The sequence below is a fragment of the Drosophila ananassae genome, chromosome XL, assembly GCF_017639315.1.
Source record: "Drosophila ananassae strain 14024-0371.13 chromosome XL, ASM1763931v2, whole genome shotgun sequence".
NCBI lineage: Eukaryota > Metazoa > Arthropoda > Insecta > Diptera > Drosophilidae > Drosophila > Drosophila ananassae.
This window is the reverse complement of record NC_057931.1, coordinates 9,532,464-9,558,107: the sequence shown is the minus strand read 5'-3', so window position 1 is coordinate 9,558,107 and position 25,644 is coordinate 9,532,464. Positions and strand designations below refer to the sequence as shown.

General features: G+C 40.0%; 1 protein-coding gene across 1 annotated transcript; it reads right to left on the bottom strand.

Moving 5' to 3' along the window:
* Positions 1 to 140: 140 nt before the first annotated feature.
* LOC6504817 (polyhomeotic-proximal chromatin protein) lies at positions 141 to 25,644 on the bottom strand. Its single transcript, XM_044717193.1, is given in 10 exon segments — positions 141 to 6,651; positions 8,062 to 8,673; positions 8,735 to 9,007; positions 9,074 to 9,192; positions 9,257 to 9,508; positions 9,575 to 9,802; positions 11,132 to 11,226; positions 11,860 to 12,037; positions 22,723 to 23,225; positions 25,473 to 25,644. Coding segments are annotated over 9 exon segments (4,680 nt in total). The 5' UTR covers positions 22,834 to 23,225; positions 25,473 to 25,644; the 3' UTR covers positions 141 to 3,839.

Sequence of the window (25,644 nt, the reverse complement as noted above, 5' to 3'; positions counted from 1 at the left end):
GCAGATCGAAGGATCTGCTCGCTATATAATTTAGTTTTGGATGATTCTGCGAGAGTGGCTCGTATGCATGTATTTTTTTTTAATTTGTATTTTTTATAATTGTAATTCGGCTTAGCTACAACTAACGGGGGCGATTTTAATGTTAATTTTAATTTATTTTTTTGCTGTGCACACAGGGCGGCACAGGTGGGCGCCCCCCTTCTGCTCCCCTCCCTCCAAACTTTTATATTTTTTATATATATATATATATATATACTTTTTATTTGTTTTTATTTTTTGTTTGCTTTTAGAAATGTTAACAAATTTACAGACTTATATTGTTATTTCCATAATCATGTATTTTTTTCTTTATTTATAAAATACATATATACTATACGTATGTATAGGCATATATATACTCATATTTTTGTTATATATATATGTATGTATAGATGCATTATATAATATGCATTGAAATGTGTCAACAGGATGTTTTTTTCTTTCATTTTTTTTTTTGGGAATGAGGGAAAATGGCAGTTAAAAAGGGGAAAACCAGAATTATGTCCTCTTCCATCATCGGTCGACTTAATTTTATGTAAAAACTGATTTCTCTAAAATTCGTCTTACATTCTCGTTAATATCAATAATTTTTTCTCTTGTTTCTGTTTTTTTTTTGTTTAAAGTAAGAAAAAGTGCCACTGGAACCCACTTCTATTTTTCTCTCTCTGTATTTCATACGTCTTTCGTGTTTAATTGCATTTGATTTTATTTTTTATATGATTAGGTAATAATTTACCATTTTTTTTTAGAATTTAAATGCTATAAGTAAATACCTGCCTGCCTAAAAACTTTTGACTTTCCCGCCATTTTCTTTTTCTGTTTCTTTTTTGGTATTACTTTTTTAACTTGGCTTTTAAAAACTATTTTGGCTTATTCCCTTAGATACTCCAACTACACTACACTACATACGTTTTATTTAATAATACACTCAAAAAAAATTCCACAAAAAAAAAACGATTAAACATTTTTTTTTAAAACAACATCCATACACTCACACAAATACACACACACACACACACTACAAACACACTGAGAGACACATTTCTACTTAAAGTTAATATTTAGAAGATCATTTGTATATATATTCTATACATACAGGACATACAGGACATTCTTCCTTGCTCCTATATATAGTATAGTGATTTTTTTTTAATTTTAAATATTTGTTAACTTGGCTAATAACTCTCGAAATATTTGTTTTCAGTGCAAGCTACAACAAAAAACAAAATGTGGGTGGTGGGCGGTTTTGTTTTCAAGGATTCTGGAATGCTCAGAGCGAGATAGATAGATACGGTAAGAGTAGAAGAGCGAAAGAGACGGTTTTCATAGGTGGTGGTGTTTGCAAGTGTGTGTGTTTGGTTGTTAGTTTTTCAATTTTTAATTTTAATTATTTTCAATTTTTTATTTGCATCTGCACAGCAGAGAGAATAATTTCCTTATTTTGTTGTTTTTTTTTTTTTGCAATTCGCTAATGGGCACACCTGCGGTCAAAATAATGGCGCTGCCATCTCTGAAAATTAAAATATAAAATCCCCTAACTGTGTGTTGTAATTTTTTGTTTATCTAAAATGTAGGTTATTATTTTTTATTTGGAAAAAAAAATATTTGTTTTAAAATTTTCTTTAGTTTACAATTTATTTTTTATTTTTGTTTTGTTTGCTTTTTTTCGAAATTCTAATGGCACTACAATTATTTTGCCCACGACTGTACTTATGTGTTGTATGTATGTGTGTGTGTGTGGGATTGTTTTTATTTTTTATTTTTTATTTTGTATATAAAATGTTTGAGTGTTTTTAGTTGCTGTGCTTACAACTTTTTTGAGTTTTCTATTTTTTTCGTTCGACTGTGCGTGTTCGAGTGTGACATATTTTTGTATTTTATTTATTTTTTGGGCAATTGCAATTTGTTTTAATATGTATATTTTATTTTATTTTGTTTTTATATATATATATATATTATATATATGATGTATATATGTATAGTTGTATATAAAAGAGCATTTCGTTTCGTTTCATTTTAACGCCTAACAAAGTGTTCGATTTCTTTTCGTTTTTTGTCATTTTTTTACGAGTTTTTTTACGTGTTTTTTAAATGCAGTTATTGACCTGAACATTGTTTGTTGCTTTTTTTAAAATTAATTAATCCTTATTTCCATTTTTCCACGCTCTATATAATAATGTTATGTATTTATGTATGTATGTATGTATTTTTGTTAATGCTTTTATGTTTTTTCTTTAAATGTATATTGAATTTTATTTATTCTTGTTTTTTTTTTTTTAAATAGTTGAACAACTTTTATGGCTTTCACTTTGTTTTTTTTTTAAATTTATTATATATGTATAATTTTGTTTATATTTTATTTTTATTCCATATTGCTTGCTTTCAAGAACTTCAGTTTCTTGCAGTTTTTTTTCTTTAAGTGTAAAAACTTGTAATTTATTTTGGTTTTTTTGTGAAATGTTTTCCTCTATAACTCTTTCTTTCTTTCCTTCTTTCCTTTTATTTGGTGTTTTTTTTTGTTTTTGTTGTCTTGTGCTTTGTTGCTTTTGTTTTTTTTTATTTTTATTTTTTAGATTTCTGACGTCACAAAAATTTTACGTACAATGTCGCTGTGGTTGTTGTTGTTGTTGTTGGTTCTCGCAACGGATTCTCAAACAAAAAATTAAATTAAAAAATAATAAAAAATTAAAACTTTTTGTGTTCTCTTGCAGTTAAAAAAAAAAATATATATATGTACACCGAGAAAAAAAATTGATGAATAAATAAAAACTCACACACTCTTTGTTTGATTTTTTTCTTTTCGAAAACAGAAAATCGAAAGCTACAGGCGATACACTGGAAACAATCCGGACAACCTTAATTGTTACAAAAAAAAAAATAGTTTGAAAAAATAATTGATCTCTCAGCATATCGAACTTGAACTTTCGAATTTTTTTGAATATTTTTTTGATTTTTTTTTTGGGTCGGGGCTGTTTTGAAGGCTTACAATATCGGTTCGTAAATAAATAATTGGCGCTTAAAACTAAATCGTTGGCTTAACTTAGGCTTTAAAATATACAATCTATGAATAGTGGTCACAAATAAGTATTTGTTAAATGGTAAATAGTCGGTACTAATAATAATATATATTATATAACAATAGGCAACAACACAGAGCAGAGAACTGATGTAGGTTATATGTGTGTTTTGTGTATTTTGGCTCCAAAACCAGAAGCGATTCAAAAAATAAAAGAAAATTAGATAGTCCAAATAATGGGTTGGGAATTATAAGAGGAGTTTCGAACTCTTTTTTTTCTTATTTTTTTTTTTTTAAATCGCTTCTGTAGCAGCCTTTTTTTTCTTTCTTGTAGCAGCTTTTGCAATTAAAATCAATCAGGAGATTTTTACCTTTTTTTTTACAATTTAAATTTAAAATGTGTTTTTTTTCAGTTTTGTGTGCGTTGTTTTTTGGCAAGTGTATAAGTGGGTGACAGAGACAGAGATAGGCTGGGGCTGGGCTGGACTGGCGGGTGGACAGAGATAGAGATAGAGAGAGACACGACTTAAGATTAAACACAAAAATAGGCAGGCTTTGGATCCTTTTTTTCTCTGAATTACAAATTTGTTCGATTGGTATTCCTTTTGGTTTTTTTTTCTAATATTTTTGTTTTTTTTTCGCTGAAAATCGCTATCGAATCCGCCACGTTTGCATCCATTTTGTAATTCCCTCAACGCGTCCGCCGCCTGGAGCTTCCACTTCGACCTGTGTGGTGGTGGGAGTCCTGGCGCGGATTGGACAATTCTTATGACGTCTCTAAAAATCATACCTTGAAGGTCTTTTCCCGTCGATCCCGCTGCTGTTGCTGCTGCAACTGTTGCAACTGTTGCTGCTGCTGCTGCTGCTGCGAGTCTCGCTGATGGTGTTCCCTTTGGTGCGAGTGACTGCGATGACCTGCACCACTGTTACCTCCATTATTGCCACCTGGTTGCAGCATGGAGCTCATGGAGCCGGCACTGCAGAGGGCCGTGGAGGTGACATCCTCGCAGGCATAGCTGGCGATGCGATGATCGCTACGGGATCTCTCCCGATCGTGACTGCGATGATGATCCTGGCTAGTGGCACCTCCGGTGCCGCCTCCTCCCCCGGTGGCAGTCACCACCACACCGTTGCCTCCATTTCGTTTGCTGGGCGCCGCCTGCTGCTGGGATCTGCGATTCCCCAGACGCTTCAGCTCATAGTCCCTGGCATCGGCCACATCGAAGGTGGCCGCCCTCTGGCCTCCGCCAGCCGTCTTGCTGTGCTTGCCCCCGCCCAGGCCGGTGGAGGTGGCCTGCATCTCGTACGCCTGCGGGTAGTACTCGTCGTACTCGTGCTCCTCGCACAGATTGGCATTGCAGGTGATCTGCTCTCGCTCCCGATCCCGATCCCGTTCTCGATCACGATCCCTATCCCGATCCCTATCTCGATCTCGATCCCTTTCCCGTTCGCGATCTCTTTCCCTTTCCCGTTCGCGGTCTCTTTCCCGCTGTTCTCGCTCCCGGCGATTCTTCTTCGGTGGCAGGGGTATGGGCGCCTGCTGCTGTCCCGGCGCCGCCTGCTGGCCTTGACTCTGTGCTGGGGTTTGGGTGGCCGCCGCTGCGTGCAGCGATGTGGATGAGGCGCCGCGACGCACCACATCCACACCGCCGCCGCAGCAGGCGCACTCCTACAACTCCGTCACGGAGTACAGATCGCTGTGGTTGCTAATTGCCACACTGGTTGCAGCTGCCGCAGCAGCAGCAGCTCTCTGCTCTCCCCGCTTCAGGGATCTGTAGAACATGGCCTGTTGCTGCTGTTCTATCAGCAACTGTTGCTGCTGCTGCTGTTGCTGTTGCTGCTTCGTTGTGAAGTTGTTGTTGTGCTGTCGCTGGTAGAAGGCCTGTTGCTGCTGCTGTTGCTGCTGCTGCTGCTGCTGGTGGTAGCTGCTGTCGTAAGAGTGCTGCTTCTTGGTGATCAGCTGACTGGGATACTGCTGTTCTATATAACTCCGGGCATTGTCCAGGGTCTCCGCTCTACGAGGTCTCTCCCTCTCCCTTTCTCTCTCCCTTTCCCTTTCCCTTTCACGCTCCTGTTGCTGCTGCTGTTGCTGTTGCTGTTGCTGCCTCAGACTGGCAGATTTCGGTGGCAAAGTCTGCATGTGATTGGCATTACTGGTATCGATGGCCTTTTTGTGCCTGTTTTTTGGAGGCAGCGTCGGTGGCTGCTGTTGCGGCGATTGCACGGCCACTGGTTGCAACTTCTGGGTCTGGGGACGTTGCAGGGACCGGTACTGCCCCAGATTGGCGGCACAGAGCGGCTGGGCCGAGATCTTCGACTGGGAAGTGGGAATTTCGGGCAGTGGCTGGTTCACAATGGAGGCGGGGTTGAGGGAGCGTTGTTGCAACCTCGGCGCTGCTGTCGGCAACTCGCTGCTCTCAATACTGTAGACAGCCGATGGCGGCAATATGTGGGTGGTCGGTGGATGCAACTCCCTCTGCTGCTGCTGCTGCTGCTGCTGCTGCTGTTGCTGTTGCTGTTGCTGCTCCCGTTCTCTCTGCTGCTGGAAGGCAATCAGTTGCTGTTGCTGTTGCTGCTGCAACGCGAGCAGTTGTTGCTGCTGCTGCTGCTCCTTGGCATAGGAGCTGCCAACGCCCGTGGTGCCGGGGATTTCCGTAAAAGTATTCACTATCTTTGGTTTGGGCGGTGGCGGTGGTGCAGGTTGTGGTGGAGCTGGTGGCACCACCATTTGCTGTTGCTGTTGTTGCTGCTGCTGCTGCTGCTGCTGCTGGAGTTGCTGTTGTTGCAGTTGCTGCTGTTGCTGTTGCAGCTGTTGTTGCAACTGTTGCTGTTGCTGCTGCTGCTGTTGCAACAAATACTCCTGCGGTATGCAGTCCGGCTGCTGGCAGTAATCCTTGGAAACGGTGGCTATCGATGGAGTCTTGGCACTTCGCAGATTCGGCGAATGAACGGCCGGAACATTGGCCATCGCCGACGTGCCACTCACCGCCGACACACCCTTGAGGGAGCCCCCATACCGGCCCACATGCCGCAACGTGGCGCACTTGTTGACCGCCGCCGCGCCGGATATGATGTTCAGATTATTGTTCTGCCCCCGAACCGCCTTCGGGCCGATGCTAATGTACTTGGGATCGAACCGATTGAAGCTGTTGTTGGTCACATCCCTAGGATCCCGATCGTCGCCAAATTCCCCGTCCAGACCATTCCCAGTTGAGCGACAGATCCCGGCATTCGAGGTCTGGGCGGAGAGCACGGAACGGATGGAGCTGCCGGTGGAACGGGGCAGGGTGGCCGAGGCGAATATGTTCTTCAGAGAACTCTGGTGCTGATTGATCTGACTGATTGATTGATGTTGCTGCTGCTGCTGCTGCTGCTGCTGCTGCTGCAGCTGCTGCTGCTGTTGCTGCTGCTGGACTGTGTTGCTGCTACTGCCTGCATGGGAGCTGCAGGCAAGCGAATCTCAGTAGAAGTCGTTCGATTCGAGCGTCTTACACTGCTTGCTGAGCGTCGCGTACTTTCCGTTGTTCGGTCCCGGCAGGTATGACGCGGACTGTTGATGATGCGACGGCAGTCGTCCCAGAGTATGGTGACCAGACCTGCAACATAATATTTAAAATAAGGATTAGTTTGGGCTTCATTTTCTATAGTTTTTTGGGGGAAAATAGTTGGGAGATAGATTAGTTAGTTAGCCTGGCGGATATTTTATAGAAAAGATGGATCTTATTGGGGAATCTATTCAAAGAGAAGTAAGGGGAGTCCTACAAGGATATTTCTTGATTTTATAGAAGAGATTGTACTAATTTTGAAACCTATTTTGGAATAAGAACAGGGAAACCTACACGAACCTATTTTTAACTAAATTATTTAAATATTTATCATAAAACCGAGACTTAGACCCTTAAGGATCTTACTAATTTCCCTAAAATTCTTCCCAAAAAACTATATATTTTCAAGCTAATATTTTATACATTTTTAGAAGACATATTATTTAAAAAAAATAAAATATATACAAAAAAAACAACATTAAGATATAATATCTAAGGTTCTTGCTTTAAGCATTTTAGTTTATTATTATTATTATATTATATCCAATATTTAATACAAAAATAAAATATAAAAAATTAAAAAATAAATCTGCAAGCAAGTCTTGAAGAATTCAAGTCCTGAAAAGAATTTTTTCTAAACACTTATCTTAAAAAAAAATAGCTCGAGACAACTCTTTTTTTAAAAACACATCCTTTAAACATTATCCTTTCCATTTTAATTATTAAATATTCTCCTAAAAAAACCTCTTTTATCTCAAAATCTTTAAGGAATCTTAGAATCCTAATCTTTTCTATTAAAATTTCGATTTTTTATTGGTTAGTAAGCCACTTGTGGGGGTTCTTAGTGTTTAAATGTCGTGTACAGTGAAGCCTCTTAAAAAAAAAGAGGCTGGTAAGTAGTGGTATGTGTGGGTGGGTCCGTGCTTGCGGTCTTCATTGTTGTGTGTTTACTGTAGTGTGTGTTTGTGGGTGTCTACTGTCGGTGTTCTCATGCAAGTGCATTACAAAAACAACAAAATACAAAATTATATAAACTTTTAAGCAAAAAATATAAAAAAAAAATGTATAAAAAACAGACAAAAAAAAAAACATTAAAATTATTGAAAAAAGCCAAATATTCTAACAGTCTCAGCTAAAATTAAAAAAAAGGCTCTTGGCATTTAAATGGAATGGAAATCGCTAATCTTATTTAAGTTTTTATAAAAAAAAATACAAATATAAATTAAGAAAATAGAAAAACATAAAAATAATATAATATTTTGAACAAAAAGTAAAATTTTAATATTTCTTGATTAGCGATTTTGAAAAAAAAAAAATGAAAAAGAAAAGGATATGTGGTCTAAGGAAGGAGGTCAGGGGTCAAAGGTAATGTTTCTTTTTTTTCTCTTTTTTTTTTTGAAGGGAAAGAGGTATGTGGGGGGGGTTGTTTGAAAAGAAATCATATGAAATTAAAGATCATGCCTTGTGCCATGCACCAAATCATAGCAGGGCGGCGGTGACGGTGACCTTTGACCGCTGGCCCCTCCCATTAGTGGCATAGCACCCGGCCCCGCTGCCGCCGCCACTGCTGAGTTAGTTCTATGTTGTTGTTGTTGCTGTGTGTTGTTGTTGTTGTTGCTGTAGTAATGGTTGTTGCTGTGGTGGTTGTTGCTGTACAGGTGTTGTTGTTGTTGGTAGCCGGCTAAGGTGCCATGCTGTTGATTTTGGTGGTGGTGGTGGTTGTGGTTGTGGTGGTTTTGAGATGAATTGTGGCTGGATTGTGATGAAGGTGATGCCACCAACCCTTGTCTCAGGCCAGCCGTTCCATTACGGTACGGCGTCACGCCATTGTGTCCATTTGCTCCTCCGCCGATGCCTCCGCCTCCGCCTCCTCCTCCTCCTCCTGCACCGCCCATGCCGGTACCACCGCCCGTCAGTGGTCCAGTACCGCCCGCCGCCGCCTGTTGGTGATGCAACAGTGTCCGATTTATCGTTCCAGTGCCCATGGGCGCCGTCGGCGAGATACTGGCACTGGGCGCATTCGAGGCCGGGAATAGGGGCGCCGTCTCCGATTTATCCGCATCCAAGGGAGGTCTGTAAGTGGGTCAATAGAACCATTAGGAGTCTCACTAACCATTAGTACTCATTCCCTTACCTCTTCGTCAAGTAGATCCAGGCATGTGAGTCGGCATAGACCAGGATTGTCAGCAGGAAGGATGTAAGGAGTCCGGCCACCATCATCAGACTGAGTCCCAAAAGTCCTCCCCCACATAGTCCTCGCAGCGCCTCCTCATAGTGCCGGTCGATGGCCCGACGATCCAAAGTGGCCGACAAGGTGGTGAGATTACGGTGGGTCTCCTCCAGATCGTGATCCATGGCGGTCAGGGTGCGTTTAATGTCAATGGGTGGATAGGTCTCCTGAACCATTCTACAAGTACGGAAATTCCAATCCAATTAGTATCTAGACCCTCTGGAGTATATATTTCTGACTCACCGCTGCATGAGCTCCACACTCTCCCTGGCCCGATCCACCAAGTCCCGGGACTCGTTCAACCGAAGAATGAAACGATTTCGAGGCGTTCCACAATTCAAGAAATCCACGTACGGGCTCCGCTACAAAATTATACAAAAAAAATAATAAATAATAGTTATGAAAAGTGGATGGGGAAACACCTACCATTCCGACTTGACGGCACATGTAGTCGTGGGGACGCATACAGAAGTCACCGGCCGCCACACTGGAGGCCAGATAGATGCCCGCGAGGAGCCAGCAGATGATGATGCAGAACAGGCCCGAAACGCTGAAGAAGATCAGGGTGCAACGGGAGCGGCGAGCCACACCGATCACCAGGACAGTGCACAGGAGTAGGAGGATGGTGAGGAAGGCCAGAGTAGCTGGCCACCGGATCGATTCATAAAATTCACCCAACTATAAAGAGGATTAGAGAAGTTAATTCTGGAAGAATAATCTCGTAGAGAAGTCCCGATAGCCCACCTGAAGTAATCCCATTAGGGAGGTGTCGTTCTCCTGGCCCTTGGCCTTCATGAAGTAGTGGACCATGCTGTCCAGGGAGGCCACCGCCCGGGAGGTGTTCTCCGTCACCAGGCGGGATGTCTCGATGAGTAGCATCACCACGGTCTGGTTGTATTGGGGCTTCTCCACCAGCTGCTCCACCCGGTGGCCCGCCATTCGTGTCTCCAGATCATGTTTGATGCTCTCCGTCTAAAAAATAAATACAAATTTTTATTTTATTTTATAATATTTCTTTAGAAATAAGAAGAAAGTTCAAAAGTTAATGACCAAAAATAAGAGGGAGGGAGAAGAGAATAAAAGAAGCCCCCAAAGAAAATAGTTTCCATCGTAATACTTATACTTCCGGACAAGGATAGGGAGGAGTGGGAGGAGTAGGATGATGGGGAGGAGTGGGAGAGAGTACCCTCACGCACATCACTAGCCACGCCCCAGCCCTTTGGCCGCCTCCTTTGTGCCAGGGATAATTAATAGCGTTTTACTCAAGGATCTCCTCAGTCGGAGCAATCCCAGCCATCTGTTTGGCCCTCTCTCTTCTCGCCCTCTCTCGTGTCCCACAGTTCCCGTTACTCGTCCTGGTCTACCTTTGATGCTCCACAAGCATACACCCAAGGAGAAATGTTAGTCAACAATAGATTTTTTCTCAATATATTTTTTTTTAATAAAATATATATATTTTTTCATTAAAAACTTAAAATTAAATAAAATAATATAATTAAAATTATAGTACTACCCCCACTAACATTTTTCTTCAGGTGTATAGTACAACTGCTCCTCCTTTCTCCTCTCTCCTTATCGACTCGTTTGCCTCTCTCACTCCACCGGACTCTCTCGCTCCCTAGGCCACCCCTCCACCTTCTTGTGTGTCTCTGTTTCTGTCTCTCTGTTGACCTGCCTCTTTGCCCCCCCGCCCCTTTGTGATGACAAAGTTTATGAATAGCAAAGCTTTGGCTGCGAGGACACTTCCCCTTGTCCTTATATTCCTTGTATTTTATACCGTTGCCCCAATCCACCATCTCTCCGCCCACCGCTTAGGACCCCCTCGTGGCCACCTAACTGTCAACACAGGAGCAGCAGCCAGCTTTTAGGTTGATTATAATGAACAAGAAAAGGAGCGAAAACGAAGGAGGCTGTAGCAGTAGCGGTTAAAAAAAGAGAGAGAGAGAGAAAAGGGAGGTGGGAGAGTGACTCTAACGCTGACTCTGACTCTGTTTACGGTAACGGTAACGCTAACGGGAAAGTTTATGAAAGCCAAGAACTAGGCAAGGTTTGGGAAGAGGAGAGAGAGAGAATGGGGATTTGAATGGAGAGCACGGAGCAGGAGCAGGAGCAGGTGAGGAAGTAGGAGAGCAGGCAGTTGGTATAGCCGAACCACGAGATACCTCTTCAGACTACATGCCCCCACCCCCACTCAAGGAAATGGTTCTTTAAATTAAGAAATCCTCTTACTAATGTCCTTTTCAAAGCTATCCAAGTTCCACGACTAACTAGCAACTAACCATATTTGCAACTCTGACTTACCTGTCTCTTGAGGGTGAGCACCAGGCCCTCGACCTTCTTGCCAGAACCAAAGGCCTGCAGCAAGCCGTTGTGGAAATCATCATTGCCATACAAGCCTGTAACGATTAAAGTCATAAAGATCAATGAGTTAGTGAGATCAGATGAGATATGTACATATATCATAAGATTAGTGGGTCTACGGGGCAGGTCAGTAATGTGACACACATTTCCCCCCATTTCTGAATCAATTAAGCGCATTGTACGCCGCTCGGTGGCTAATTAAATTATTATTTCATCGTCGCCGCCAACGATGACGCACTTGCCCTCCGGTTTCATTTGGTTTCTAGCTATCCACTCTGAAAGTTTTCAGTTTAGATTGCGGGGTTTAGGCCGCATTGGAGTTCAGTCCAGCCTGTAGCATTCTGGCTAAATGCCAACCGACCACAAAACACGCGATGCACCAGGATTTGGATGAAGTACGTACGTGCCTTGGCAGAGAAACAACAACTTCCATTAGAATTAGACCTCCGGGGGCAAGGAACTGCATTATGCTAAAGCATTGCTGACCGGAAGTGGCCCTAGAAACTTATCAGTTTCACTAATAACACTAATAATAGTTTCTCATCAAACTATTAATATTTGTATAAGTGGCGCCCAAAACGTGGGGCCCAACAAAGTCCCTACGACAAGAGAACCCCCGAACATCCTCAGAAATGGCTAGGTATGTATATATTTTTGAAAGTACTTACCCAATCCAATGGCCGCACAGGTCATCAGGGTGATGATGACCAACGAACAGCTCTGGCACCTCTGGGCGCTGGGCTTCCTCTGGCGGCGGTCACAGCAGCGGGTCAGGAGGTAGAGGAGCAGTCCCAGGAGCGAAACGATCAGCAGGCCGGCGGGAATTGAGGCCAGGATGCCCAGGCTCTGTAAATATAATAAATAATTCATGAAATTATGATAAACTAAGGCAGTCTATAAAATATTTTTTAAATTTTTTTCATCATTTTCCTGGGGAGACCCCTTCAAAAAGTGGATTTTTGGCGATAGCCCCTTGGGAAGGCTATATCTCGGGCAATTCTGATCCGATTCTTGCGGGAAATACCTTAATCGCTTTGTGGATCGATTCCCCATCGATCTGCATCAAAATCTGGGAACAAAATATTTTTTCAATTTTTTTCATAATTTTCCTGGGGATACCCCTTCAAAAAGTGGATTTTGGGCCCATAGCCCCTTGGGATGGCTATATCTCGGGCAATTCTGATCCGATTCTTGCGGGGAATACCTTAATCGCTTTCTAGATCAAATCCCCACCATTCCCCATTAAAATCCTGATACAAAATATTTTTTAGATTTTTTCCAAAATTTCCCCGGAGAAAGACCTTGGGAAAAGTCAATTTCTTCGCCAATTTGCATCCAATTTAAAAAAACTTAAATTAAAAAGAAGAAAAATCGAGTGTAGTCTGCCTTATTAGTCGTTTTTCGTTTTGATTAATAAACAAGAGTCCTGTCGACGGAGCAAAAGGAAGAAGCTTTTGAATGAAATGCAGACGTGGACTTGGTCCTGGGACCAGGACTCCTTTGTCCTGGACATTGACGAAACTTTTAATTGAATAAGTTGCAACTCGATGGTGTGTCCTTGATGGGGATATTGTCGCTGTTGTTGCCACTAGTTCTGGCTTAAAGCAATTTGTTGTTAGTTGGCTTCGCAAAGTGGCCTGGAGTGGAGTGTCCTTCGTGTCCGAAATTGAATTGAATTGGCAAAGGGGCTGTGGTGGGGACTCACTACTCTTCCAGCTAACTTCATTGGCTTTCATTAAAAAAAAAATGTAAAAAAAAAAAAAGAACGTGTGTCTCTACGTTTTGGGTTTCAAATTACACGACCAGGACATTGGATATCCCATCGAATTAACCCGAAAGGAGGTGGAGGTGGAGTAGGTGGAGTTCTAATGAATGGCAAATGAGTCAGAAGACTCGAGAGAAACCACGACTCCCGAGACTTCTCCTACAAAAACGGCAGCCACTTGAGACGTCCATTCCAGTTGAGTTCCAGTTTTGGGATTTCAGGGCTTTGGACGTCAGACAGTGGCTCTTGGTGGCTCAGTTTCAGTCTGTAGAGGGAAGTTGAGGTAAAAAGGCTATAAAAATTAAAGTGCCTTGGATCCACAGTCCTCCTTTTCTCATTCAGAGTAAAGCCATTTGGTTTAAATGTCATACAAAAAGGCAGATACTTGAGGGCTGAAGAGTTTAAAGATGAAAGGAGCACCGGGTATTGGTTGTTTTGATTGAAGTTTAATGAGTTTATGAACTAGAAGCTTGAGGAATAGCTATAGCTATTAGTTTTCTATAGTTTTCAGATGTTTTTTCAATTAATACTATTTTATTTAATATTTTTAGAGTACCGGGTATGAATATTTTTTAAAAACTATAGCTTTAAGCTTCTAAAACAACTATTAAAAGCTATTTTTCTCCAAAAACTTGGTTATTTTTAGATGAAAGTACCGGATATTACTACTCTCCTTTGTTTTCTTTACTTTTTCCATCAAATATCTCTTAAAATAAGATGATGGGAGTACCGGGTATGAATAATTTCCAAAACCCAAAGCTTTAAGCTCTAAAAACCCCTTTTTAAAAGCTACCGGATATTAAAACTTTTCCTTGACTTTAGGCTGTTTTTTCAACAAAAACTCCATCCTGACTACCCATAGCAACTGAAGTAGCCAAGAGAACCTCCTCGGAACCTCCACAGAAATCAAAAATAATTCAACTAGACGTCCAGTAATTTGCAGCAATTCCCAGCTGTCAATCAGCGTTCAGTCAGAATCGGAATTGGAATCGACACCGGACGCAGTATCGTTACATATTCTATATATATTGTATATAGAATAGGGAGGGGGTATAGCTATATAACTACTACTACTACTACTACTAATAGTACTTGGACTTGTGCAACCTTTTGCGCCGCTGGAGCTTCAACTTGTATTTATTATTTATTGCACTTGCTTCATGTAAATAATCATTAAAACTAGTTACAGTTGTTGTTGTTTGTTTGTTTGTTGCTTGTTTTGTTGTTGTTGTTGTTGTTGTTGTTGTTGTTGTTGTTGTTGTTGTTGTTGTTGTTGTTGTTGTTGGTGTTTGTGCCCCAGCACTTGGCGTGTCCTCGCAGTTGAATGACACTTGAGAAAAATGCCCCACCACTTTTAACTTTCTTTCTCAAGGCACTGAAGAAAAAAATTATTAAAAAATATAACAAAATTATAAATAATATTTTAAAAAATATAAAATAAATATTTATTAAAAATTTAATATCTTAGTTATATTTTTTATATATTTTTTATTCATTTTTAGTTTTAAAACTTAAAATAAAGTCTTGAAATTTATTTTTCTTCAAGTTCTTTTCAATTTTCTTATATATTTATGACATGCTTCCCCCCCTTTATGTTCGTCCTTGTTGGTCCTGCAATCTACTAAATGAAGCCACCCCCTTTTCTAGCCCCGCCCCTGGCCACTAGTGTGGCGCTAAAAATGGCAAAAATGACGCGCTGCCTTCGATGCCTGCCTCCAAATTGAATTAAATCAAAGCCAATTGCCAGCAACGTGGCAACTACACCAACAACAACAACAACCACACTAACCTTGAAGCTGAAGAGTCATCATCTATCCCCCCCCTTTCCACCCTTTTTGCAGCCAGCCATGTAATTGAAACCCTCCCCCCTTTGGCCGTTTTGGGTTGGAAAGTGTGAAGACTGACACCCCCTCAAAGGGAGAAGCTAATTGGAAACTATATCACTAGGCATATATGTTTGTATGTATATATGTCTGTAGATCTGTCTATATCTGTAGAGTATATATAGTATGGATATATATATTATATATCCATAGAAACAAGATGCTAATATCATCACAATTAGCACTGGGAAGAGCCAATAGACTCAGGAGAGCTAGAAGACTAGAGAAGACTAAGAAAAGGTAGAAGACTACGAAGAGTTAGAAGACTAAGAAGAGCTAGAAGACTCAGTAGAGGTAGAAGACTAAGAAGAGTCAGAAGACTAAGAAGAGTCTGAAGACTAAGTAGAAGACTCAGTAGAGCCAGAAGACTAGGAAGAGCTCGAAGACTTAGAAGAGGTAGAAGAATGGAAAAGATAGAAGACTAGAGGAGACTAAGTAGAAGACTACGAAGAGCTAGAAGACTAAGAAGACCTAGAAGACTAGAAGAGCTGGAAGATGGAGTAGAGCCAGAAGACTAAGAAGAGCTAGAAGACTAAAGAAGAGCTAAGTAGAGCTAGAAGATTAGAGAAGACTAAGAAGAGCCAGAAGACTAAATGAAGCTAGAAGACCAAGTAGAGCTAGAAAATAAAGAAAAGCTAGAAGAAACTAAGTAGAGCTAGAAGACTAACTAGAAGACTAGTCCAATTCTTCCATAACTTTCCAATTCTTCCAGGAATTAAAAGATTTTAAACTAAAATTTTGTAGAAAAAAGCGGTAAACCCCTTAAAAAACATTATTATGATAAAATAGAAACCAAAAAACTCCTCTTAAAACTCATTTCCTTAAAAGATAATATTTTTCAAAAGAATTCAAAACATTTTCAAAAAAAAGTCTATAAAAATGAGTAATTTCTGGGAAAAAATTATCAAAAAATAAATAATAAAATAAAAAAAATAAAGATAAAAACTCATAACTTAGGGGTACAATGGATGTTCTTTGTATTTTGAACTTAAAGAATGAGAATGAGTCATAGAATAATATTATATAGACATATAAGATATATATATGACTTATTAGAACTAAAAAATAAAAAAGAATAATTTTTTTTTCACCCAAAAATGATCAAGTTCTCTTTCAAGGCGTGGGTGGAACGAGTTTCCATGTCTCTCTCTCTCTCTCTCTCTCTTTCTTCCTCCTCTTCCTCTTCTTGATGTCTCTTTTGGGTGGAAAGTCAGTACCAGTTTTTCCAATACCTGCCCCCCTCCCCCCACTTCCTGCCCCATGGCCCTAAGCGATAAACAACAGTTATAATAAATGCATGAATATGAAGCGATTCTGGTGGGGGAGCCTCTGCCCCCACTCCCCTCGACTCAGCGGGCCATATAGATAGTCGCTTCCGCTCTGTCACTCTGTGCAACATCTATCTCTCCTTGTCACTCCCCCTTGGCGGGGCACTCTCCCCCACCCACTTCAATCCCCACTTACGACTTTACAATCAGTAAGCGATAAGAAGGAGGGTTCTTCCAGGGAGGAGGGGTTCCTGAACCCCATATGGTCGCAGGAGCAGGCCAGGTTACTGCGATTTCTTGAGAAAAATAAAGGGGGGGGTTCTTTTTTAATCATTTATTAATCATTTTATTAAAAATATACTTTAAAAGTTTAAAATTAATAATATTTTTCAGTACTATACTCTTTTATAATCTTTTTTTAAGAGTAAAACTAAGTTTAATATCATTTATAATTTATTTTTAACAAGTTTTGATCCAAAAATTACAGATTTCTTATACTAATATATTTATTTAATATATTTAAGATTTTAACAAAATAATCTATTATCTCTCCTTAACTCTTTAGGTATTTATTATATAATTAAATAATAATAATAAATTATATACCCCCTATAACAAGTACTCTATAAACCCCATATACTAGACCCTATAGATTATTTATAAATATTTTAAATATTATATCACAAGTACCGGGTATTGTTTATACTTCTTCTACTTATTTTTAAGAAAAACTATTTAAGAGTTGCTAAAAATATACTTTTTCCTAAGAATATCTTTAAAATAATTCCAATTTTATAACTTAAAGGACTAAAAGTACCAGGTATCACTTCTTTTTCAAATAAATATCTTTAAAAACCACCATTAACCTCCGAATTACACCTCTAAAATCCCTAAAAACTAACAATTTATTTGCTTGAAAGACTTTTCTTGTTAATAACCAGATCTTATAAACATGCCACATGCCACATGCCACAGAGTAGGGAGAGTATGTGGTATATGCCACACAGGAAACCAGCGCGACACAGACCAAACATAAAAATCCAGAACCAGAGAAGTTGATTCTAAAAAAAAGGGAGGGGGGAATATGAATATCAGGGGATATAGAAGCTATAGAGGCTATAGAACTATGGGGGATAGAGAGGAAGTGGCACCACTGACGTGGCATAATTCCGTATGCAAATCCCATCGAGAGTGCCTCGCAATGAATTCCCAATGATCTCTGGGCTCTGACCATTTATGATCAGCTGGCAGAGTCTTGGGGGATCATTAGCTTGGATTGTATCTCGTTTTTGGTTTTGGTTTCTTGGCCTGGAAGCTGAAATTGAAACTCTATCCAGAAACCAAAAACCAGAAACCAGAAATCGAGATGCCCACGCACAACTTTCACACCCGAAACCCCAGGGAATGGGGAGCAGGATTGGATAATAAAATAAAAATAATATCAAAAATAGACATCCACTAAAAATATCTATACTTTTATTGAACTTGAACTTTGTTAGAGAGATTAGTTCTCTTTAGAGATCTGTTTTTATTAAGATTGTGGCTCTTTTTTGACGTCATTGGGGTTTGAAATCAGAGAAATAATCTAAACTAGCAGGTCGTAGGTGAGATTTTTTTAGATTTTTCACAGATTTTCACTCTCAGATGATTGGAACTGAGTGGAATCAAGGTGTTGATAGGTTTTGGGGCTATAGGGTGCTATATTATAGGGAATATATAGCATAATATTCATATAATAGCATTAATTAGGGGGTATACTATAACCTGGTACTATATAATACCATTAATGGTGATATATATTATAACTTAGTACCATATATACCCCTATATACCTCTAATGTGATAACCCCTCAACTCATAACCCATAAAAAAAACGAATAAAAACTACTTTCTCTTGAGATAGTTTTAAAGTCTAAACTATAGACCTCATAGTGCCCCTATTTTATTTATTGATTTATGGATCACTTTCCGGATTAGTAGAGTGGTCTCTGGGTGGTCTTTCTGAAGCCACTTGGATGGAGATCTTGGCCAGAATCCCCATTAGCTTCGAGGGATAAACAAAAAAGCAAAATCAAATCGAAATCAAATCGCATTAAAAACAAACAAACCAAGTCCAAAAAGGGGGTAAAGAGTACAAAAAAATAAACAAACAAAATGCAAAAAAAAAGGGAATAATAATAAATAAATAAAAAAAAAATAAATAAAGAGAGAGATTATGTATTCCATTTCCAAGCATTCCCCCATTGACTTGCCAGATACAGATACAAAGATGCATCTTGAAGATACAAAACAATCTGTGTGGCAAGTGTGGCAGGCAGACAAAAACAGGGAACATCTGGCAGCGGTAGAGGCAGCTGCTCCTGTTTTCTTATTATTTTCCGGCGGACAGACGGCAAACTATCCAACAGATAAGTCTGAGTGGGCTGACAGATTGCAGTTGGCATAGCCCACAGATACAAAGATACAAAGATACAAAGATACAGATACAGATGCTGGATGCAGAATGCATTTTCTCCAAAAATCCCCAAGCGCCTTTCGAGAGTTGGGAAAGTGTTGATGCCGTCACAAAAGGTTGACAATTCACCAGAGATACAGATACATTTGCATACAGATACAGATACATAGCTATATACATATATAGAGCAGAAGCAGAAGCAGAAGAAGCGAACAAAGTAAACCAAGAAACCAGGACAGAGTTAAGTAAACCTCTGCTTGATTTCCGATTTTTGTTTCATTTTTATTTTATTCCAAAATATATATATATATGTTTTATAGAAATATATTGTCTGTTCTTGTCTCTTTTCTTGTCTCTGTTCCTGTCTCTGTTCTTGTCCTGACATGTCCCGTTGTCCGCCTGTCCGTCTGTCCGTTAAAGATTTTTGCTTAAAAAGCTATTAGTTTGAGGGTTTTTGGGAGGCTATATAGTAATATTCTATATCCCTATACCCCCAAGTAGTACCATATAGCCTTAAAACTAATTTTATGCCCAAAAATTGTCCGCCTGTCCGTCTGTCCGCCAAATAGCTTACTTTAGAGAAGCTTTAGGGCTAGAAGAGCTCTAAGAATCATGATTTTCAGGACTATATATTAATATTCTATATCCCCAAGACCCCAAATAGCTAAGCATAGACTTCAAGCCAATACCCTACCCTACCTTGTCCGCCTGTCCGTCTGTCCGCCAAATAGTAGTGTTCTTCCTCTAGCTCTCTTGTCTCTAAGGCTCTTAAGAGTCTATCTGTACCTTCTATAGCTCTATTTTAAACCAAACTCTAAGATAACCCTGACCGCTTGTCCGCCAAATGAATATTATTTATAAATTATAATTAAGAACCCCCTCTTTTCTTCTGGCATACTCCCTCTCCCTCCCAAAGTAGCCCTAATTTTAGAGCCATGTCGCCTTGAAACGAAAGGCACCCTATGGAAAGTCCAGAATCTATCATCTGGTGGATGCGGGTTGCTTCCCTTCTTCACCCGCACTATCTATAGACCGCCCCCACCCCCTTCCCGAGAGAGGGTTACCCCCTTTCTAGTTATTATTGTCCACGTCCGCCACTGGCTGAAGGTTGAATTGATCATCTGTGGCAGCATCTGTAGCAGCAACAGTGGCAGAGGCGCGTAATCAATGCAATGAGTGGCTCGTAATGGCAGAGGCAGAGAGGGACAGAGAGAGAGAGAGAGACTAGAGATGGGCGAGCGTTGATTAAGAATCGGGACTCAAGGACTAGTGATGGTACTACTGCTAGAGGGAGAGAGAAACAACATTGCCCCTCAAGTGTTAATCGCATCCCGTTATAATCCAAACGCGTCATGTAAGTCACTTTTTTTTTTTTTTATTTTCTTTTTATTTTGCCGGCTAGAAGGAAAAAGTCTTGGAAGCAAAAGCCATCTAGCCTTGTCCCACCAATTAGACAGTCATTGGACTAACTACAGTGAGAGAAAAAAGGGGAGAAACATGTTATAACTTGTCTGTGCAAGCTTTTTCTTCTTTATTTATACATTTTTAGGTTATTAAGCTTAAATAAGTTTAAATTTTAAATTTTAACATGTCCTAACATGTCCGCTTTCATGTCTAAACTTGTCTGTGCCAGATACTTCTTGATTTTTGGTATTAATTTATAGTTAATTAAGTTAATTAAGCTTCAAAAGTTTAAAATTTAACTGGAAAACATTATTTTTGTATTAATTTTAAGATATTTAGATTAAAAACTTAAAAATGTAACTTCTGGAGGGCAGTCGAAGCTAGAAACATGTACTAACTTGTCTGTTTTCTTGTCAGAACATGTCCATTCATGCTCCTTCTTGATTTATTATTAATTCTTACTCTCTTACCCCCCCCTTTTCTCTCTCTGTGCTCCCCCCTCAACTTTTGCTGACGCGCGTAAAAGCTACGCCCTAAAATCCGACCCTCCCCCTCCCACCGCCGGCTTTTGCAACAAGGGGGGTGAGGTGGGGTGAGGGTAGGGGAGCCTGCTGCTGCTCCAGTGCAGCCTGACCTACATCCACATTCGCGATTACAACAACAACAACAATAGAGCTACAAAAACAACAACAGAAATCCGAAAAAAAAATATCCGAAGCCATAGAGCTCTCTGCCGCTGCCTCTGCCTCTGCCACCGTCTCTGCCTCTGCCAGCTGACCTGAATTTTCGCAAAACGAGGCGGCGGACGTTGGGAAAATACCGGCTTTTTCCCAGCATCACAGAGGAAATGGCCAAAAGAGGCAGAAGGAGAGCAGAGATGTCTGCTAATTTTAATCAAATTTTCCCTTTGGGATTTTTTTTTCCTTTTTTTTCGCAATGACGCGACTGTTGGTCCTTCTGCTGGAAAATCCTTAAAAAGGAACTTGAAATTTGCATATGTTGATTGGGAAACCGGTTAAAAGGGCGTCGTCCTGTCACGCCCCCACCTCCCCTACCACCACCACCACCACATCCCCCTCCGACCACAATAGGCGGCAGATAAGAAGCGATCGGTTCAAAAAAGATAATAGTTATAGAGGGGGGTGGGGGGAGGGAACAAAGAGGACCAAAAAGGGACCGAAAAGGAAGCCGGAAGTGTGCAGCTGCTGCTGCTGCCCCTAGCTCCGATCCCCCCTCCACCACCTACGTGGTTATAACCCCGCCCCCTTTACGCGGCCAGAGGCGTCACATGTAGCGCACATGGCGGTACAAAAAGGAAACGGAACAGCTGCAAAGGAGCGCTGCAGAGAGCAAGATAGAAAGATACAAAGATACAAAGAGAGCGCTAGAGAGAGGGAGAGCCAGATAAAGAGAGTGCCAAAGAGAGTGAGAGCGAGTGAGAGAGCAAGATAAATCAGGAGCCCACGGTGGAACGAAATGAGAAATGAAACAGTTAGCCAGGAGGCAGGAGGGAGAACAAAAAAAAAATAATAAAAATTATCCATGCGTTTTTTCTTTTCTTCTTATCGCTCCCTTTTTTTCGGCTTTTGTTCCTCTTCTTCCTCTTTTTATTGCAATTGCAAATGGGACACAGGGACACGGGGACACGGGGGCAGGTAAAAAGAACAAAAACCCATAGAGAGAGCGAGAAAGAGATAGCAAGATGGTGGAATAATCGGGGGTGGGAGAAAGTAAAAAGAAAGAAAGGCGAAGAGGCAAGGGCGAAACAAAAGACCGCATCCAAAATTCCCAAATTCCAAAATAGACTGTCTCGAAAACTCGAATTCTCAAGTGGAGAGTGCTCGAGTTGGGCTCAAGTGGCACTTACAAAGGGGAAGTGGAGAGGCGAGGAAGCGGGAATGCCCCATTATGCCGTAAGTATTCCCTATTCCCTAAACTCCAAAATAATGGAGTCGAACCCTAGCCCTTGGCCTGGGGAGGTTTCCACTTCAGGAGCCAAGTTTGTTTATCATTTTGTGGTAAGTGCGTGGGAAATAGTTGGAAAGTGTAGTTAGAATTCTCAACTATCGAGTTTTTGCAATTTTTTTTTGCTTATAATTCGCAACTGATTGGTTTCTGATACTCTTTGGCTTCTATAATTCGCAACTGTCTAGTTTTTCAAGATTTTTTTAACTCTAAAGTCTATAATTTTAGTAAGAATTCTATATAATATACTTTTTAAAGTAGTTTTACTTCCTTATTTTGCAATTGTTCATTTTTTGATACCTTTTTCCAGTTATCATTCTCAACTACGGAGTTTTAGAAGAAAATAATTAGACTTAAAACTCTAAAACTCAAAACTATTTAGCTTTTAACACTTATTTTTAAATATAATCCTAAATTTGTAAGCTTCTGAACTTATAATTCTCAACCAAGCAGTCTTGGCAGCCATATTAAATTTTCTAAACTTGAAATCCTATGAAAAGATTAGTCTTATGATAGAAGAAAGTCTTTAAAAAAGTTTTAATTTATATATTTATAGAAAAAAAACCTACTCCAGCACCCCTATAATTCCCAACTCTTAATTTTTAATTAGGGCCTAAAAATTATGGAGTTATTTATGTTGGAAATTCCGAGCTATTTTCGCTCGTAAAGCACCCCACGCATGACTCATTTAATGCTCCAGATTGCAAATGGCTTCCCCCCCTCGATCCCAAGACTACATGCATTAGCATTACCGTTATATGTGTGTAGGTTATCGGTGCAACGGTACTCACCTCGAGGTAAACATCGCTGTCGGGATTGAAGGTGTCGTTAACCCGACGGAATGTATAATTCACGTGCGGAATCGAGTGCAGGATTTTGACGAGGATGCTCGGCTGTTCCATTTTTATGTTGTTGTTTTTTTTTCTTTTCTTTCGTCCTGTTGTGTTGTGTTGTTGTTTTTGTTATTTCTTTTACCGTTGTAGTTGTACTAGTGCACACACACACATGCACGGCACGCGCGGCCACAAAGGACTCGCTCTCTCACTCTACACTCTACGCTGCTGCTGCTCCCCCTTACTACTAACGGTGATTTGGGGGGGAGGAGGTGGAGGATGAGAAATTTCTCTCAGTGCGAGTATTGTATTGTGTCTGTGTATTGCGTGTCTGTGTTTGAGCGCGCCCGCGTGTGTGTCTGTGTGTGTGTGCGTGCGAGTGTCTGCCAGCGAAGGACGTCGCTGCTTTTGACGTCACAAAACACGCCGCTGCGAGAGAGAGAGCGCCTTTTCAAACACGGCTGTAAGTAAAAAACAAGAGAGAGAGAGCAAACGTTAGAGGATGCGAAAGAGAGAGAGCGTGTGTGTAGCGGCAGTTTGCGGGGGAGAGCGTTGTCCTTGCTCTCACTCCCACTATCTTTCTCTCTCTCTCATACACAGTCTCCCACCCACTCTCTGTCTCTCTCTTTAAACGCGTCCTGTCCGCTGCTCTAAATTTTCACTTTCACTTTTCACACACCCAAAAAAAAAAAATTTTTTTTTGGAAAACAACATAAAAAAAAGACAGGGAATTCGGCAATAGATTGCAGAAATGCAGCGATTTTTTTTATTAAAAAAAAATACCAGAAAAAAGGACGAAAAAGGACACTCATGCAACTACTATCGCCTGGGGTTTGTTTTGATTTCTCGTAACTGTAATTTGTGGATTATCTTTGCAGCTTACTTCCGGCACATGATTATTTCATTTGAATTTTTTTTAATATTTTGTTATATTTTATATTATATGTTATTTTTTTTTTATTTTTAAGATTAACACGTAACGCCGATCTTGGATTTTTTATTTAATTTTTTTTTTTTTGAGGAGTTCCGCCGAGTCCAGGGCGTTGTTTCATTTACCGTTTCGTTTCGAGCCGCGACCCGTTTCAATTCCGGTTTGTTCCGTTTCGCAAACTCCTGCGCCTCCTGGATCTCTTCCTCTTCTATTCCGCTATTTTATCTTCTTTTTTGCTTTGTCGTCCTACGCGCCGCAACAAAAACCAACCTTACTCGATGAGTTTCGAAGAGAGAATGAACCGTTAGAACCGAGACCGAGAACAAGCCGTGCCAGCGGCAGGCCCCAACACAGCTCTCTTTCTCTCTGGCTCTCCCACGCCCTCTCTGGCACGAGAACTGTGGAGAGAGAGAGAGCTATCTAAAATCTAACCTACCGACCTGTAGATACTTTATCTAGAAGATGGATGAGTTTGGCATAGAAGTTAGTAACTTTTTTTTAGGTTATTCTGGAAGACCGTTTTGAATCTTTTGTTTAGAAATATTATTTTTGAAAAGTAAGAATATTGTCTTGAAACCAATATGCCCCAAAGGTAGAGTGCAAAGTGCAGGCTTCTACATCTGCAGAACGAGGAGGCGTAAAGGGGGCGTGGTATGGTGGGGATTCCTCAAAGAGTTGTAGCGTAGTCTCAAGAAGTAAACAAGAAGAAAGAATTGGAAAGAGAGAACCGTCTATCGATAACGATAAGTCGCTGCAACTTGAACTCTTTTTTTTTTATAATATTTAAAAAAACTGCAATTGCAAGCTGTTTTTCCTTTTTTTTTTTTTGCTGATAATTCAGATTTAAATAATATATATATTTTTTTATTGAAATGTCTGTGCCAGTTCGGAGTCTCTTCCTCGTCGAGAGTTTTTATTTGTTTTTTTTTTCTGTTTTTGTTTTTTTGTAGTTTTAGTATCAAAGTCAAGCAAAACGAGTTTGCCAGCAGAAACTAAAACACAATAACAACTACAATGGCGACAACAACTAACGAGAATAACCGCTTTAAACAAAAAGCACACACCATAAAAAATTATTTTTTTATTATTATATTTTTTTTTTATTAAATTTTTATGCCTAATTTTTATTGAGGTAAAAAAAAACTACAATAAGATAAGATTAAAAACTAAAATAATTCTAATATTTTCTTGTTAAAAATTTCTCCTTGTGTAGACGTAAAAAAAAGGCGGAGGAGTGGGGGGAGTTGCATGCCCAGCCCCCCCCCTTCTACTTCTTCAGGTTTTCTGTTTTTTTTTTTTCGTAATTCGAGGCACTAGAAATTCTTCGACTGGCGTCGTATTTTCGGTTTCTTCTTTTTAAGGCAGTTTTTTTTTTTATCGGTCGGGGAATATGATTATTAACAATAAATATTTGTTCAATGGCGGCGACTCATGTTTATTGTTGTTTTTGGTTTTTGTTGCATTCCCTGGTGATGATAATAGACAAACACACACACAAACAAACACACACAAACAACACACACAACACCCTTATCAAGGAACGCACATGTGAAGTGTAAATAAAAAGTTAAAATTTATTTGAAACTCATTTAAATTAAATAAAATTAAATAAATTTAATTTTATTCATGAACTTGGCTTTTCTGGTATTTCATTTATTTTTAGCAAACAAAAAAAAACGAGAGAAAAAAGGACAAACAAACGCAAAAAACGCCTTCCCACCGAAGGCATATACACACTAGAAGCCACTTTTAAGGGAAAATCAGCTTTTTTTCACACCTTTCAGTTGCGAATTATAGATTCCCGAGCCCGATTCCCGATTTATTGGCGATTTACATGTTCAGTTTAATTTAGAAAAGACTTTTCAACTCCAAAAAGATGAAGAATCTCGGAACCGAAACCACTAGAGGTGGAAGACACGTCCATGTAATTATCGATAGAGGTATTTTTC